Source organism: Carcharhinus amblyrhynchos, chromosome 4 (assembly GCF_965287045.1).
Source record: "Carcharhinus amblyrhynchos chromosome 4, sCarAmb.v2.hapA, whole genome shotgun sequence".
Taxonomy (NCBI): Eukaryota; Metazoa; Chordata; class Chondrichthyes; order Carcharhiniformes; family Carcharhinidae; genus Carcharhinus; species Carcharhinus amblyrhynchos.
In genome coordinates this window covers 48,373,670-48,391,172 of record NC_137327.1, presented here as the reverse complement: position 1 = coordinate 48,391,172, position 17,503 = coordinate 48,373,670, and the positions used below count along the sequence as shown (strand labels likewise).

At 40.0% G+C, this 17,503-nt stretch overlaps 1 protein-coding gene across 1 annotated transcript in view; it reads right to left on the bottom strand.

Moving 5' to 3' along the window:
- Positions 1–1,188: 1,188 nt before the first annotated feature.
- psme3ip1 (proteasome activator subunit 3 interacting protein 1) overlaps positions 1,189–17,503 on the bottom strand; it is a 111,313-nt gene continuing 94,998 nt past the window's right edge. The window contains exons 6-7 of the mRNA XM_080187113.1: positions 7,879–7,943; positions 1,189–1,846 (exon numbers count right to left, since the gene is read on the bottom strand). Of these exons, the coding sequence (XP_080043239.1) occupies positions 1,623–1,846; positions 7,879–7,943 (289 nt within the window). The 3' untranslated portion in view covers positions 1,189–1,622. The remainder of the gene's footprint in view (positions 1,847–7,878; positions 7,944–17,503) is intronic.

Sequence of the window (17,503 nt, the reverse complement as noted above, 5' to 3'; positions counted from 1 at the left end):
ACTATCTGTACAGGACAGCAATGTAATTTTCATATAATTTAACCTATCAGGGAGGTCTAAAGCCAGGCACGTAAATTCAGTAGAAAAACTTTAGAGCAATGGCGCACAGGTAAATTCACAATACAACTGGAGTATTAGCTTAGCTCAGGAAAAGCACGCCAACTCTGAGGAAGTCATGGATTGAAGACTTCAGCTCATAATCCAGGTTGATACTTCAGCGCAGTACTGAGGGAAGGCTATCTTGTCATAGGAGTTGTATTTCAGGTGAGGTGCTGATCCATCGAGGTTCCATCTGCCTGTTCCAATGAAAATTAAAAATAGAACTTTGACCAGAATCTGTGCTGATGAAGGGTCCTCAATCTGAAATGTTAATTCTGTTTCTCTTGAGGTGTTGCTGAGTATTTCCAGCATTTTCTGTTTTTATTTCAGATTTTCTGCATCTGCAATATTTGGATTTTGTGGAAAAAAAACAAATCTTATACACAACTTTTAAGTGGAGGACTGGATTCCTCTTGGTCAATATTTATCCTCCAAACACTATTCAAAAGAGATTCACTTTTCATTCATTTCATTGTTCTTTGTGAGAATTTGCTGAATGCAAATGGACCGCTGCATCTTCCTGAAAAACAGTGACTATTTCACGAATAATCCAGTGGCTGTGAAGCATTGTGGGACATCCTAAAAAGGAAGTTCTTCTTTACTGCATTACCATTTTTGCTTATTTTCCTTTTTGATATTCATTGTAAAGGGCTTTCTGACTAACCATAATTGACTACTTAAAGCAAACATGCAAAAAGAGGTTTGCAGTATTAAAGTTAAGCAGTGAGTTAGTTATAAGCAGGTTCTCATTAACATTTGACCACGTAAAAAGCTTCCAGTGGCGATAGCAAAGCCACATCAAGTGAAGACAAGATGTTTTCCCAAGAATGGAAGGTTGTCCAAAAATCAAAAGGCCTGCCTGAAAGGTTCACGCTGGCCAAGGGATAGAAGTATGGGGGCATCTTACATGGCCACTCCCAATCACAGTTTTCGTGATGTCTCCTGTTGAGAGGACCCAAGGGATTTAGCTCCTGTGGTAAGAGGAAACAGGCTGTACATTTAGTTAACTAAAAATAAAGTGAGCACTTAGTTAGTGAAGCAGCAAAAAGAATCTACACAAAGTGGAAGGCATACAAAGGAGAAGCACCATGGAGTAACAGAGAATTTATTCACTTCTTAAATAGTTCACAGCCATCATCAATGATACAGAAGTATCCCAACTTACCCATAGCTATACTAACAGCCAATGTATAGTTAGCAGTTCTACTGTCGTAACTTACAAGTAGCTGTTTTGTTTAAGCATGCAAGCGTAAAAATAATTATTTACACTTAAAATGTTGACAATATTCAACAACATATTTCACCCTTGGATTTGCAATCCAAGGTACTCACCTCTATATGGTTAAATGTGCAGTGGCCTGCTACAATATCTAATCAGATTTTGAATCAGGGCTGCAGAATTTGTATTCACATATGACTGCCAGAAGTGAAGCAGCCAAAATCAAACTCTTTACTAGTTTATACAAGATTGCATTACAAATCACCTCTATACAAATAAAACGCTGCCATTGAATATTTCAGCTTCATGGGCTTTCAGGAAAAGGGTGGGAACGAAAGACTGAAGAGATGATTCGACCTCCGGTACTGATGATAATGTCACTGTCAGAGCTGGATTCTGCATCGGAGTCACTGCTCCCTGAGTAGGCTCCAAGGCCAGGGAGTATTCCAACACATACAGATGCTGAAGGATGCTGGATTGCTGTGCCAGTTAAGAAATCAGACTGTGCTTGATCACAGGAGTCATCATCTGAAGAAAAATCAAATTAAATGACAGAATACAAAGAACAAAGAACAACACAGCACAGGAAACAGGCCCTTCGGCCCAATGAGCCTGCGCCGCCATCTTAACATTATGAGTCCCCTCTCCACCCATGCCCTTATCTATGCTAATGGCATTCCACATGGAGGGAAGACTAATTTAGGGACAATTTGTTACACCAACCAGCCTAAGAGCACATCTTTGGGGTATGGGAGGAAACCGGAGCACCCGGAGAAAACCCACACAAGCACGGGGAGAATGTGCAAACTCCCACAGACACAGGCCCAAATCCATGTATCTGCACAGCAAACAGTGATAGTCACTGAGCTGTCGTGTTGCCCAGCATCTGGTCCAGTTTAAGTGTACACTAATGACGTGAAGCACAAGGCTACTCTCGAAACATCCAAGAGCAGCCCTCGTACGACCCATCGCGTGTATGCCCCTTGTTGGGCAACGAGGCGGACCGAAGCATCTGTGGATTAAAGGAGAAAAACATCAATACCATGCACAGCCTACAGTCTTCATGTACAGTACAGCCTACTTAATATTTAACATTTTCTAATATCCACAGACAGCAGGTTATACATCAATTCATCAACAATGCAAATAAACTTTCAATACTGCTGGGTTTAACATGGCATTAGAGTATTGGAAAATATCCATTTTCTATGAGCTGTAGGATTTTGAGGGTTTTTTTAAAATTCATTTGTAAAATTCAGACATGTTGCAAAAGCAATAAACATTGACTAAGGCATCATCATCTGCGGTACAAAAGCTCATGAAAAGCTTAAGTTACACAAGGAGGGCTACTTATACAAGGTATAATGATCCTCCGTCACTTCTTTCCCACAGCATTAGCTTATTCCTAACCTTTGAGTCAGCCTTGGCAGACGTACAAGAAAATAGCTTCATTAACATTCCACCACCCACGTTGAAGGTCTCTGTTTTGACATGCATTAGCCCAATCTGTGAACTGCTCTTCCATTCCTTAGCTAGCCTGTCTCTCCCATATCTGTAGGCCAGGGGAGAGAGGAAAAGAGGGCAACAAAACATCCCTGCTATCTCTAGGCTGCTTCTGTCTTTTGCTTCTAAAATCCCATTTTCAGGCCTTCACTAGTTGTAGAGTCAGAGAGGTTTACAGCATGGGAACAGGCCCTTCAACCCAACTTATCCATGCTGGCCTTTTTTATAATCCCAATTGCCCGCATTTGGCCCATATCCCTCTATACTCATCTTAACTATCTAAATGCTTTTTAAAAGATAAAATTGTACGCGCCCCTACCACTACCTCTGGCACCTTGTTGCAGGCACTCAGCACCCTCTGTGTGAAAAAATTGCCACTCTGGACGCTTTTGTATCACTCCCCTCTCACCTTAAACCTATGCCCTCTAGTTTTAGACTCCCCTACCTTTGGGAAAAGATATTGACTATCTACCTTGTCTATGCCCCTCATTATTTTATAGACTTCTATAAGGTTATCCCTCAGCCTCCTACACGCCAAAGAAAAAAGTCCCAGTCTATTCAGCCTCTCCTTATAACTCAATCCATCAAGTCCCAGTAGCATCCTCGTAAATCTTTTCTGAACTCTTGCTGGTTTAATAATATCCTTTCTATAATAGGGTGACCAGGATTGCACACAGTATTCCAAGTGTGGCCTTACCAATGTCTTGTACAACTTCAACAAGACATCCCAATCTATAGCCAATAGTTGCCAATCTATAGTCGTTGGATATAAGGTGTATCAAGGTCACTTTCTATCAAATAATTCTGCTTCCTCATGACAATGCCCCGGCCTCCATTTGGAAAGTTCCTAGTTAAAGCCTTCGTGGAACAGATCTCAAATAATTCCAATGGGTTTGCACCAGTGGAATTGGGAAAATTCCAGAGAAATGAAAGGTTTACACTTCTCCCAGAATACACCTTATTTTGAGGTCAATTTACTATCACTGATAGTAAGCCAGTCTTGTGGACAGAGAGGTAAGATTAACTTGTCATAATCAAAAGGTTTACAAGACACAGGACCAATGGGTGTTCCTGATTAACTTCTAATTCTGATGAAACTTCCACGACAGAATACTGTTTTGTTATACGTTCGACTTCTGCTTTCTCTGTCTTTACTGCAAAAGTGCATTACCCCCACAACAACCAATCCAGAGCCTGTAATTGCCAACCAGTGTCACAGCATACAAACACTGATGCACTATCACATTTACAGAATGTAGTACTTGCATATTTTTAAGCTCTGCAGGTCACAAAATCCAGCTCCCATCATAAGCAATTTCATATTTTTAGATACATTACTATATGCAAAACCCAAAGTAATCAGAATGTTACTTCCCTATGAAAATAGCCAGGTTATTTGGGCTAAGTGGAAACTCCCTCATCTGGGAGTCAAAACATAAATGAATTCACGCTCCACTCTGTGACTGGAGCATTATCTACACCAATACTTCAGCAGAGCATTGAGGGAATGAGTGCCGCATTATCAGAGGTGCTGCCATTTTGAAGTGGGGATAAACTGAGCTGCTATCCAGATAAATGCAAAAGATCCCATGGCACTGTCAAAGAAACGAAGGTGGGCGGGGGTGTAAAGGAGGGGTTTCCTCATTGTTTCCTGGGCAACATGTATCCCCACCTACCTCCATCACCATTGTAGAAACAGACTGATTATCAGGTCTCAAGAGAAGGGCCAAAGTGCAAACTGGTTGAAATGCTTCCCTAGATGACGACAGTTGCTACATTTCATAAGTAACATTATTGAATATTTCCAGCATATTCCGTTTTGACTTTCCACTGTCTGCAGTACCCTGTATTTTGCCTTTGTGTTCAAGAGTAATTAATCGACTATGAATCATTTTGGGAGATGAGAGCAACGCAAAGAGAATTACAAGTTCTTTCATTCTGAAGTGCTGCTGCAATAAGCTAGGATAATAGTGCTCAGAATGGATTAGGCCACCTAAAAAAAATACTGGTTACATTACTATTTCATAATTCTATGAGAAAGTCAGCTACTTAGTGGGATTGTGGTTCTAAAAACAAGAGATTATCAATAAAATGAAGCAGCATTGGCTGTAGGAGAGAAGTGACTTGGAGCACTCCTGTGCTTTCCTAGTGAGCAATTGTAGCACATCATTTGAGATTAAACAGGAAGCTACAAGCCATTGTCATATTTTAGAATTTGTGGCCTGATGGGTTGAGTAGGCATCTGGCTTTCAGCTGTAATTGATTTTTGAAGCCAGATTTCAGATTCATTTCCAAAGGTTCAGCAGCACCTTTTAAAAACAGAAACTTGAAGACACAAATAAAAGGCTGGTATCACCAGAACAAAAGGGGGTTTGGTATTTTAATGTGCCTGCAGGAAGGAGCTGGAACTGCCATCAAACAACTGTGAATAGCAGATTTAAGAAGAATTATGAACAGTGAGGTGGACAGTGTAGAACTTCAAAGGGACATAGACTGGTTGTTGGAATGGATACAGTAAGAACCCTCACAACACTGAGTTAAAGTCCAACAGATTTATTTCATAGTAAACGCCACAAGCCTTTGGAACACTGTTCCTTCATCAGGTGAGTGTACTCTCTTGACGTCACTCACCTGACAAAAGAACAGCGTTTCGAAAGCTTGTGGCATTTACTATCAAATAAATCTGTGGACTTTAACCTGGTGTTGTGATGCTTCTTACTGTGTTTACCCCAGTCCAACGCCGGCATCTCCACATCACAACTACCATTGGAATGGACAGACAGGTGACAGATAAAGATCAATACAGAGAAGCATGAGCTGATTCATTTGGTAGGAAGAAACTGGAGAAGATAAATAAAATAAAGGGTACAACTCTAAAGCAGGTGGAGGAGCCTAGAGACCTGCCTGTGTGTGTGCTTAATCTCATTGAAGACGGCACGACAGGTGGAGAAAGCAGTACATTAAGTATACAGTAATAGTGACAGAGTACAAAAGCAGGGAGGTTATGTTGAATTTAGGTAAGGCACTTGTTTGGCCTCAGCTGAATAGCCCAGTTCTGGGCACTGCACTTTTGGAAGATGTGAAGGCATTTGTGAGAGAACAGAAGGGGTTCACAAGAATGATTCCGGGGATAAGGAACGCAGTTCTAGAAGACAGATTACAGAAGTTAAGACTATGTACCCTAATGAAAAGAAGGCTGAAAGGAGATTTGATAGAGGTATTCAAAATCATGGCAAATCTGTGCAGAGTCGATAGAGAGAAACTGTTTCTATTTGTGAAAGGATCGAGAATGGGAGGGCACGGATTTAAAGTAATTAAAAGGAGAAAAAAAGTGATACGAGCAAAACTTGTTTCATGCAGTGAATGGTTAGGGTTTAAAACGTATTGCCTGAGTGTGTGGAGGAGGCAGGTTCAACTGAAGCACTCAAAAAGTTATCTGAAAAAGAATATGCAGGATTACAGAGGAGGAAGGCAAGGGATTAGTACTAAGAGAATTGTTTATTTGAAGTGCCAGTGTGGACATAGTAGGCCAAATGGCCTCCCCCTGCCCAGTAACAATTCTGTGAAGATCATCAGGAGGCTGTTAATACATCCTGGTGACATTCATGCGCATGAAATTAAAAATAGTTCCTTTTTCACTCAGCATAGCTAAGAAATGCAGGTGCTAATACAGAGAGTATTTCCTGGTGGTTGACAGGTTGATTGACAAATTTACGGCTATGACAAGCTGCATCAGGGTCAGGGGTCAAGTTGTCCAATGAGAGAGAAAAAAAACACAATTTGCAAGAGACAGTCAGGTCAGTAGGGACTTGGAGAGTCTGATCTTAAACATAGTGCCAACTGGATTCAACAAGAACACCAATCTGCTAAGTGTACTTAGCTCATGAATAGGAGTCACATTAACAACATACATCAAAGCAGGCTTCTGTTACAAACTCCAATACCTCTGTAGCACTCAGAGTTGATTGTGGAGTATGACACTGCAAGTGTGCAATGCTTTATTTTCCATGTTAGGAGGATGCATCATGGAGCAAGTTAAAATTTACTCCAATCATTACTCTGTATGCTCACATATTAAATAAACTAGCTTGCTTCATTAGTGTTCATCAGTCTTCCATCTAAATAACAGAAGAAAATAGATTGGCATTGGCATGTATTGACAAGTGTGGAATTAAAGTATCCAGTTCAATAAAGGAATTTTAATTGTTACAACTCACTGATAGGTTTGCTAATCTACTAATTTCATTTGACTTGCAATTAGTGTGGACAAACTCCTGCTATATTTGCTCACATCTGAGGGGAGACACCAATGATGCTGACACTAAAATTGAATATATATGAGTGAGCGGGATAGGGGCAGCGACAGAGGATGCAGATTTGAAATTTGTAATACCCACCTTTGTAATTGGGCTGTGTGTATAGGGATACCAATAGAAACAGAGAAAAGGATCATTAGCATTAAGTACAATGGAAACTAGACAGATATTGCTAAATATCAATGATTCAATGGGAAAATATGTACTTAGTATTGTGTTGAGGTACAGAGATTTGAGGTTCCCTAGTTAGTTAGCTGGTCTCACCTGTTCTAGTCAAACAGTAGCCACAGCAAACCATGAAGTGAGTAGGCAGAAGGACGTGGAAGAAAGAAAACAATAGCCAAGGCTCCTGTCATAATCATTATCTAGTGAGTACTGCTAGAACGTTGAGTAAGCTGATATAATTAAGAGCAGGATCAGACTCGAGTGTGATGCCTACACTTGGAATGAGATTTGGCCAAAAGTTGTTGAGTCCCCCTGATAGAGAAGAGAGTAGAAAACCTGTTACTTTTTTGGTGGGAGTGGAGATGTCAGAATAACTGGCTAAACCAGGCAAGGTGGAGACCATTTGTAACTGGTGTGATATGCAATTACAACGAACAGCATCACAACTACAAATGATTTTAATCAAAAACTCCTTCACAGCTCATTTTTGATTAATCCCAGTCAGAGTATCTCACTACCCATATCAGGCTGATACAAAGCATGCACAATAAAGACAGTTAAGGAATGATCACTTACCATCATGACCACTTCCGTCGACGTTATCTGTCTTCTGTTTTTTGACTATTTCAGAGCTTGCTGAGCTAGAATAGTGTGACAATGAAATGAAATTGTAAAAAATGAAAGAACATTTTTAAATACTCACTTCTCCTCTCCAAAGTTAATAATGTTTTAAGATTTTCAATTAAATTAAAAACTACAAGAACAATCACTGTAGTCAGCTATTGCTGTTAAAACAGATAAAGCTATACCAAAAGGACATAAAGGTGCCCTGTGCCAGCTCCTATATTTAAAAAAAATTCACTTTATACACTTCTCTATGTTGTGCACAGCTTTGAATAAGTCTACAAATAAGAGCCCTGCAAGGCAAGAATATGCGAGCTTATCGTGCTCTCTTCCCGTGCAATGCTGGAAGTTTCTTACGATGTGGAGGTGCCAACGGTGGACTGGGGTAGTACAGTAAGAAGTCTTACAACACCACATTAAAGTCCAACCGATCTATTTGATAGCACAAATCACAAGCTTTCGGAGCACTGCTCCTTCATCAGGTGAGCGGGAGTCTTGTTCACAAACAGGGCATATAAAGACACAAACTCAATTTATAAAATAATGGTTGGAATGTGAGTCTTTACAGGTAATCAAGTCGTAAAGATACAATGTGAGTGGAGAGAGGGTTAAGCACAGGTTAAAGAGATGTGTATTGTCTCCAGCTAGGACAGTTAGTGAGATTTTGCAAGCCCAGGCAAGTCGTGAGGGTTACAGACAGTGTGACATGAACCCAAGATCCCAGTTGAGACTGTCTTCACATGTGCAGAACTTGGCTATCAGTTTCTGCTTGGCGACTCTGCGTTGCTGTGTGTTGTGAAGGCCGCCTTAGAGAACACTTACCCGAAGATCAGAGGCTGAATGCCCATGGCTGCTGTAGGGAACACTTCAGCAGTCATGGGCATTCAGCCTCTGATCTTTGGGTAAGCATTATGCAAGGCAGCCTTCACAACACACAGCAACACAGAATCGCCAAGCAGAAACTGATAGCCAAGTTCTGCACACGTGAAGACAGTCTCAACTGGGATCTTGGGTTCATGTCACACTATCGGTAACCCCCACGACTTGCCTGGGCTTACAAAATCTCACTGACTGTCCTGGCTGGAGACAATACACATCTCTTTAACCTGTGCTTAACCCTCTCTCCATTCACATTGTCTGTACCTTTAAGAATTGATTACCTGTAAAGACTCACATTCCAACCATTATTTTGTAAATTGAGTTTGTATCTTCATATGCCCTGTTTGTGAACATGACTCCTACTCACCTGATGGAGGAGCAGCACTCCGGAAGCTTGTGGCTTGTGCTACCAAATAAATCTGTTGGACTTTAACTGGATGTTTCTTAAGCCATTCAGTTACAGTTCAACACAGAGATCCTAATCTTCCCTCAGAAAATTAAATGGAAATAACTACAATGGAGATGACTTTATTGATACAGGCAGTTATTTAAAGTTCTTTTTAGGAAATAATTATATATTTAATAAAGGAAGTAAATCCGACACACACATACAGTAGTCTATTGCGAGTACATAAAATAGTAGGAATCACTCTAAGGAGTAGGTTGAATCAATATGGGTTTCAAAAGAAAATATCCTGCCAAATAAGATTCTTTCACTCTCTATAGTTTATTTGGATTTTCAAAAGATTTTGACAAGGTCGCACACCAAAGACATCCAATGAAACTAAAATCCAGCGTGTGATGGAGATAGTTGGACTAAAAAAAACATGAAACAGCACACAGTTAAAAAGGTGTAGAAAGTATAGAGTAGAGCAATGTAAGGTTATTACTTCTTACCTACAGAAGTGGCAATAATGCAGAAATTAATTGCAAATACTATATTTGTAAACTGCACTAAAATGGGGAGATCAAAAGATATAGAGGATGCAGTTAATAATTTAGAGTTTAGATTTCTTAAGTGAGTGGGGAAATAAATGGCAAATTAAATTTAGTTTAAAAAATGCAAAAATACTACATAGTGGACCAAAAACTAATCAAATTATAGATGTAAAGTGAAGAAACAGGATTAGCACAGGCAGATGGAAAGGCACCTGAGAGAACTGTGCTTTCAATTTTGACAAGATGAGGAGCAGCAATAAAGAAAAGAAATTAGATATTAGAATACAAAGCCAGAACAGTGGCAATGCGGTGATTTGATACCACACTCTACAATTCTGGTCATGGCACTTGCAAAGGACATTTTTATTAGTTATGGTGTAAAACAGAGCAAGAATGATCCCAAATGTACAGAGGAACAGCTATAAAATAGAAGTTCTGAAGTCTGGAACTACAACAATTAAAGAAAGACCTCTGAGGTACAAATGCATATGATATATACACAAGGTGAATCTGGGATACGATTTCTAAGTATGTCAAGGCAGTATATGACTAACCTTAATTTGTAAAAAGTATACATAAAATAGACCATTTTAAAGTGTTTCATTTTCATGTGCAATAAACATTTGAAACGATCCTGCAGATAAGTAGAGACATTAAAGAAACAGCGTGATGCTGGTATGGATGAAACACAAGAGGGATAGGTCGATTGGTCTTTTCTTATGACTTGATGAGCTTTTGTTTAGGTTTTTCAGACCTTAATCAGCTTCCTTTGAATTGATTTAATTGCCAGCAAAATGGTCAAAATGGAATTGAATAGTGAGGTCAGTCGAATAATTTCAACGAGCAGTTGCACATCACCAGAGTTATATCCCATTGGTCAATTCATTTGAGAAATGAGTATTATCTAAATGATAATAATGTCACATTTGTTTATAGCAACTTATTTCAATTGAATAATGGAGGTTTCCTTCAAGCAACAAAGTATTATTCATTTTAGAGAGCGTTTCTCCCTGGTCTCAATCAAGTCATGACAATTGGTGACATTTCTGTTATTGGCCAGGCGTTGAAAAGGGGCAGCTAAAATCTGCAAACTCTACTTGAGCTGCAGTAACCTAAAACTAGCTTGAACTGGTTAAGCTTACAAAGGAAATGTTGTAAGACATAAGTCCTTATTTAGCCTGACAGTAATGAGGTAATTCTGACCCAGGACCTTGGGCTAGGGCCAATGACGGTAAGATTCGAAATAAGTGAGGAAATTTGAACCTACAACAAAGAGGCAGCATATCTTGGAAGAGATAACAACAGGATATGAATGAAAACTTCAGGACCAGCTGCAGCAGAACTCCAGAGACTAACTGCGCAAGAGAGGAAGACTCTATATCTGAAGACATGGAGCGCCATTCAGAGGGAAGACAGATGCCTAGTAGACATCTTGATAATATCGCTCATATTTGGTGAATCAGGAATTGCCAAGGAAACCAATGGGAGTGTATCTTAGGCTGCATAGTTTTGATACAAACTGCATGATTTATGTTTACACTGCCTAACAATGATATATAATAAACTTAATTACTAATAGAAACCGCCTTTTCTCTTTGTACCAAGCTGATACCTGTGGCCGGTGAGGTATGGACAACACTGTAATCAAATGTGTGACCGGAAGGTAAGATTAAGTCTGTCACAGCCAAACTGACAACATATGAAAGGTGGAGGCAAAACACAATCAAACTTTTCAAAAGCAATAACACTTTCAAAAACACTTTTACTGGATAATTCCTTAAACATCCATTACAAAATAGAATGATTCTGGTCGCCTCACTATAGGAAAGATGTAGAAGCAATTGAGAGGGTACAGAGGAGATTTACAAGGATGTTGCCTGGACTGGGAGGCATGCCTTATGAAGTTAGGTTGAGGGAGCTGGGACTCTTTTCCCTGGAGAGACGAAGGTTGAGAGGCGACCTGATAGAAGTTTACAAAATGTTGAGAGGAATAGATAGGGTGGACTCTCAGAGGCTATTTCCCCGGGTTGAAATGGTTGCTACGAGAGGACACAGATTTAAGGTGCAAGGAGGGAAGTTCAGAAGTGATGTTAGGGGTAAGTTTTTCACTCAGAGGGTGGTGAGTGAATGGAATCGGCTGCCGTCAGTGGTGGTGGAGGCGAACTCGCTGGGGTCTTTTAAAAGACTTCTGGATGAGTATATGGGGTTTAATGAGATTGAGGGTTATAGATAGGTCTGTAGGTTGGTAGGTGTTGATGTGATCGGCGCAACTCGTGGGCCGAAGGGCCTGTTTGTGCTGTAGTGTTCTATGTTCTATTATGGAAGCAATTAACAACTTTGCCCTGGACAACACTGCAGGAAAATATCAATGGCGTGGTTCTGATCAGGGTGTCATAAGGATGTCCGTGTCACTGGGGACTGTAGAGTTAAAAAAGATCAAAGTGGCTGCAGAACTGTGCAAATTTTTTACAATGATTCTCTAAATTATTCCAATCCCAAAGTAATTCCTTCTCTCTCCCAAACTTGCATAAAATGGATGATAATTTCTATTTGCATGAGGAGATTAAACAAATTAGGGAAAAAATTCTTAACACTTATTAAACCAGTGGAGGAAGAATCAGTTAACCCTTCATCATCAGCAGATATGCAGCACCTAGAGCAAACTGGCTTCAGTCAAACTAAAACAATGGACAACTGAGTAAAGGCACTACAGGCAGACCAGAATGTTCTGGAAGATGTTTTTAGGTGAGACAAAGTCAGATGATTTAGACAGGATAGCTGATGTACATTAAGCTGGAGTGAAGGTGGGTGGCAGTGCCCAACAGACACTGCTTAGGCTTATGCAAGAAGAATGGTCATGTTAAAATGCTGGATGCAGGCAGTGTCTATCGAATCAAACCTAGTGTACGTGGACAGAGAAAAGGGATGGGAAGGAAATATCTTTATGGGAATCAAGTTGAAGCTAAACCATACACAGAATCCCTACAGTGCAGAAGAAATCCATTTGGTCCATCAAGCCTACACTGACAACAATCCCACTCAGGTCCTATTCCCATAATCCCATATATTTATCCTGCTAATCCCCCTGATTTGGCATGGCCACCCAATATAATCTACACATTTTTGGACTATGGGAGGAAACGAAAGCACCCAGAAGAAACCCTTGCAGACACGGGGAGAATGTGCAAACTCCACAGACAGTGACCCGAGGCCAGAATTGAACCTGGGTCCCTGGGATTGTGAGGCAGCAGTGCTAACCACTGTGCCACCATGCCGTTCATGCATACTAAGATGATTGATAACAATAGCTTTTAAACGGATGCTTTGCTTTCAAGATGCCAAAACATACAAGGCTATGGGCCAAGTGCTGGAAATGAGATTGGAATAGTTATGTGGTTGTTTTTGACCAGCACAGATGTAATGGACTAAAGGGTCTTTTCTGTGATGTAGACCTGTATCACTCTCGTTTGGTCACTCACATCCACCTTTGTCAGAAGCACAGTTAATATTAGAGAATGTGCTTTTTTTCGTTTGTTTGTAGAGCAGCAAGTCAACGAAAACAACTTGGCTAATAATCATGCTGATGACATGGCACTCTATCATTGCTTCAGCGATTGAGGTAGCAATACTGCCTAGAGCCATCAGCTTGTAAAACCACACAACTAGGCAACAGCACAAAGGGTAGTTCAAAGGTTCTTGTGCTCACTGACAATTTAATATTAAAACTGCTCAAAAAATTTGTATACTACAATCCTTTTACACCTTTTTACCCTCAATTAACAATAGAGCAGACCCAAAACACTTAATAATTGAACCAAATCAGTGACTATACAGCAAACTATCAACAATTCTGAGATAAAGGCAAAATACTGTGGAAAGGTGAAGGGTTTGAGGTAGGGTCACCCTGACTCAAAACATTAGTTCTATTGTCTCTCCATAGATGCTTTCAGACCTGCTGAAATTTTGCAGCATTTTCTGTTTTTGTGTCACCAATTCTGCTTTGTTGAATTTAGCAGTGTCATTTTAATTGTACAAAAAGCCTCCATACCTCTGGGTTCTGGGTTTCATGAAAAATAACAAATTCATAATTATTTTGAACTTACTCACTGTATGCCAGCCCTAGTCTTTTTATTTCTTAGCAGAACAATGGCTATATATAGCTTTAAACACAGGCAAAAAAAAAACAACTGTGATTCTGATTGATTTCTGAATCACCAGCAATATGAAATGCACACAACCAAAAATTATTTGACAATTTGCTTGAAGTTTTGCCATTGCATGATACACTTCATCCACCTCGAGGCAACTTCTGATGCACCAAAGCCTGTTCTGCGAGAAAGATCAGGCTTCTTTACCTTCACATTTGACACCCCTTTTTCATTTACCTCTTTCACAAACTGTGTTACTCAGAAGGTATAACTGCAGGTAGAGCATTTTCATCACCTCTGCTATTTGTTTCACACCAATGAAACAACCCACCTTTCTCTTTTGTCTATGAAGACCTGCTTATAGGTCATCTCCTTCTCTCAAGTTTGTAGTATGGCACAAAATGTGAAATCAATTGGACCCTTTTGCTCTGTGGATCTCTAACAATTGACAGGTAGTATTCAATTGGTTAAACTTTAGGCAGATTTTGTTTGTACAAAAGATTGTATGTGTAACAATTATGCAGTCTAGCAACAAAAAGAAGTCACATCTGCATACAGTTTCAATCCCCTCCTCCAGGCTACCTGTCATGTATTTGGTTGATAAGGTGACTGCATATCCACCTGTCTCAGACACTTTGCAGTTTCAGTGTTGAGGTTATAGCATTCTGAAGAATCTGGCCTTTTCATTTCTTCTTTCTCCTGCTCAAAATTTAACAAATGGAGTTTTTTTCTCTGCTTATCTCATCATTGGAGCCCAGCTGCAAAGAATCATCCAGACACAAAATGCTGGCTCTGTTCTCTGTCCACAGATGCTGTCAGACCTGCTGAGATTTTCCAGCATTTTCTGTTTTTGTATGGTAGTACAGCTGGTTTTGATATTGGACTAGCCACCTAGATGTTGAGAATTCAAATCCAACCATACCAAGTGACTTATAAACTGGCACCAAGGGATAAAAAAGTGATCATGAAATCACTGGATTGTCATAAAAACCAAAATGATTCATGAATATTCTCCAGCTAACACATTATCCCAGATTCACTTTAAATGGTGGTTGTATCTTCGTACCCTCAGAGGCAGTCTGGCACACTCATCAATTGCTAAAGTAACTACAAATCGCATCACTGCCACCCCAGGGGAATTGGGGATATTCACCTCCTGCGAAAATATTTAAAATATGTAATGGATCTTAAGTGTTCTGTTTATTTACTTAGAACACAGCACATTGCAGTTTCTGAGCAGCACATACAACTATTTATGTTTTCATTTGTTGTTGAACATAGAAACTAGAAGTAGCTGAAGTCCATTCGGCCTGTAGAGCCTGCTCCGCCATTCATTTTGATCATGGCTGATCTTCGAATTCACCATCCTGACCTGCCCTTCCCCCATATCCCTTGGTCCCTTTAGCCCCAAGAGCTATATCTATTTTCTTCTTGAAATCAGACATTTTGGCCTCAACTACTTTCTGGGATAGTGAATTCCACACATTCACCATCCTCTGGGTGAAGAAATTTCTCCTCACCTCAGTTCTAAAAAGGTTGACACCTTATCCCCAAACTATGACCATTAGTTCAGAATTCCCTATTATCGGGAACATTCTTTCTGAATCTACATTGTTTAGCCCTGTTAGAATTTTATAAGTTTCTATGAGATCCACTCTCACTCTTCTAAACTCTCATAAACATAATCATAACTGACTTAGTCCCTCCTCGTATGACAGATCCATCATCCCAGTAATTAGTCTGGTAAACCTTCGCTATACACCCTCTATAATAACGGCATCCTTCCTCAGATAAAGACACCAAAACTGCACATAATACTCCAGGTGTGGCCTCATCAATACCCTACGAAATTACAGCAAAACATCCCTATCCCTATACTCCAATCCTCTCGCTGTGAAGGCCAACATGCCATTTGCCTTCTTTACTGCTTACTGTATCTGCGCATTTACTTTCAGCAACCGAAGCACAAAGACACCAAAGACTCGCTGAGTATCCACCCCTCTCAACTTACATCCATTCAAGTAATAATTTGTGTTCCTATTATTGTTACCAAAGTGGATAACCTCACATTTATCTTCATTTCACTGCATCTGCTATGCAGATGCCCACACACACAGCCTGTCCAAATCATGCCGAAGCATCTCTGCAAGCTCCTCACAGCTCACCCTCCCAACCTTCTATTAGCTACAAATTTGGAGATAATATTTTCAGTTCCCTCTTCCACACCATTTAATATATAATGTGAACAGTGGAGTCCTAGCACAGATGCCTGTAGAACCCCACTAGTCATTGACTGCCAATCAGAAAAAGACCCATTTATGCCAACTCTTTGCTTTCTATCTGCTAACCAACTTTCTATCCATCTCAAGGCATTACCTGCAATCCCACGTGCTTTAACTTTACTTAGTAGTCTGTTATGTGAGACCTTGTATAAAGCCTCCTGAAAGCCTATATAAACTACATTCACTAGTTCTCATTGGTCAACTCTACTAGTTACATAGTTACACCCTCAAAGAATTCCAATAGATTTGTCAAGCATGATTTCCCTTTCGTAAATCCATGTTGACGTTGTCTGATAATATCACTGTCTTCCAAATGCTGAGTTATGAAATCCTTGATAATGGACTCGAGTAACTTAACCAGTACAGATGTTAGGCTCACTGGTCTATAGATCCCTGCTTTCTCTCTACCTCACTTTTTGAATAGCAGGCTTACATTTGCTAGCCTCTGAACCAGTCCAGTGTCCAAAGAATTCTGGACTATAACCACCAATGGATCTATTTCCAGGGGCACTTCTTAAGTATTCCGGGATGAAGATTAGTAGGACTGGAGATTTATCTATCTTCAATCCCATCAATTTCCTCAAAACTATTTCTCTACTAATGCTGATTTCCTTCAGTTCCTCACTGAAACTGCAGACATTCAATGACATTTCACATCAATTTCAGAAACAAAGTAAACTTAATAAAATGGAGTTCAAGACTTACAAAAAAAATCTCCTGAATGGGATATGGAATTTGATGCTGTTCTGAAAAGCTTCTAAATTACCATTAACAGCTGATGCAAGAAAAAGTAAATTGCTACCAAAAACATCTTTAACTTCTGATGAGTCACCATAACGTAGATCCAAATATCCATCAATCAAATATCAATTATTAACAGTTTCTTAACCACAAAGAATACAATTTGGTAAAAACACCACATGGTGACGTGCAAAGTTAGACAGGTCAGGTAGCACCTTGGGCTGTGCACAGCTGTATTCTATATGACTGGCTTTGGCTTTTTGTGGTGCAAAAATATGAAACCAAGCAAACATCCCACTTCTAATCTCTGACAACAATGATCTCTGCTGGAAGATACGATGTATAAACGGAATGAGACCCAGTTGTGACGTAGTCAAAATGGTTTATCATATCAATTTCAAAGCAGCACATGACTCTTGGGCCACTATATGTGTGGTGTGTGCACATTCTCCCCATGTCTGCATGGGTTTCCTCCCACAGTCCAAAGATGCGTGGGTTAGGTGGATTGGCCCTTAGTATCAAGGGGACTAGCTAGGGTAAACGCATGGGCTTGAGTGGGATTGTGGTCAGTGCAGACTCAATGGGCCA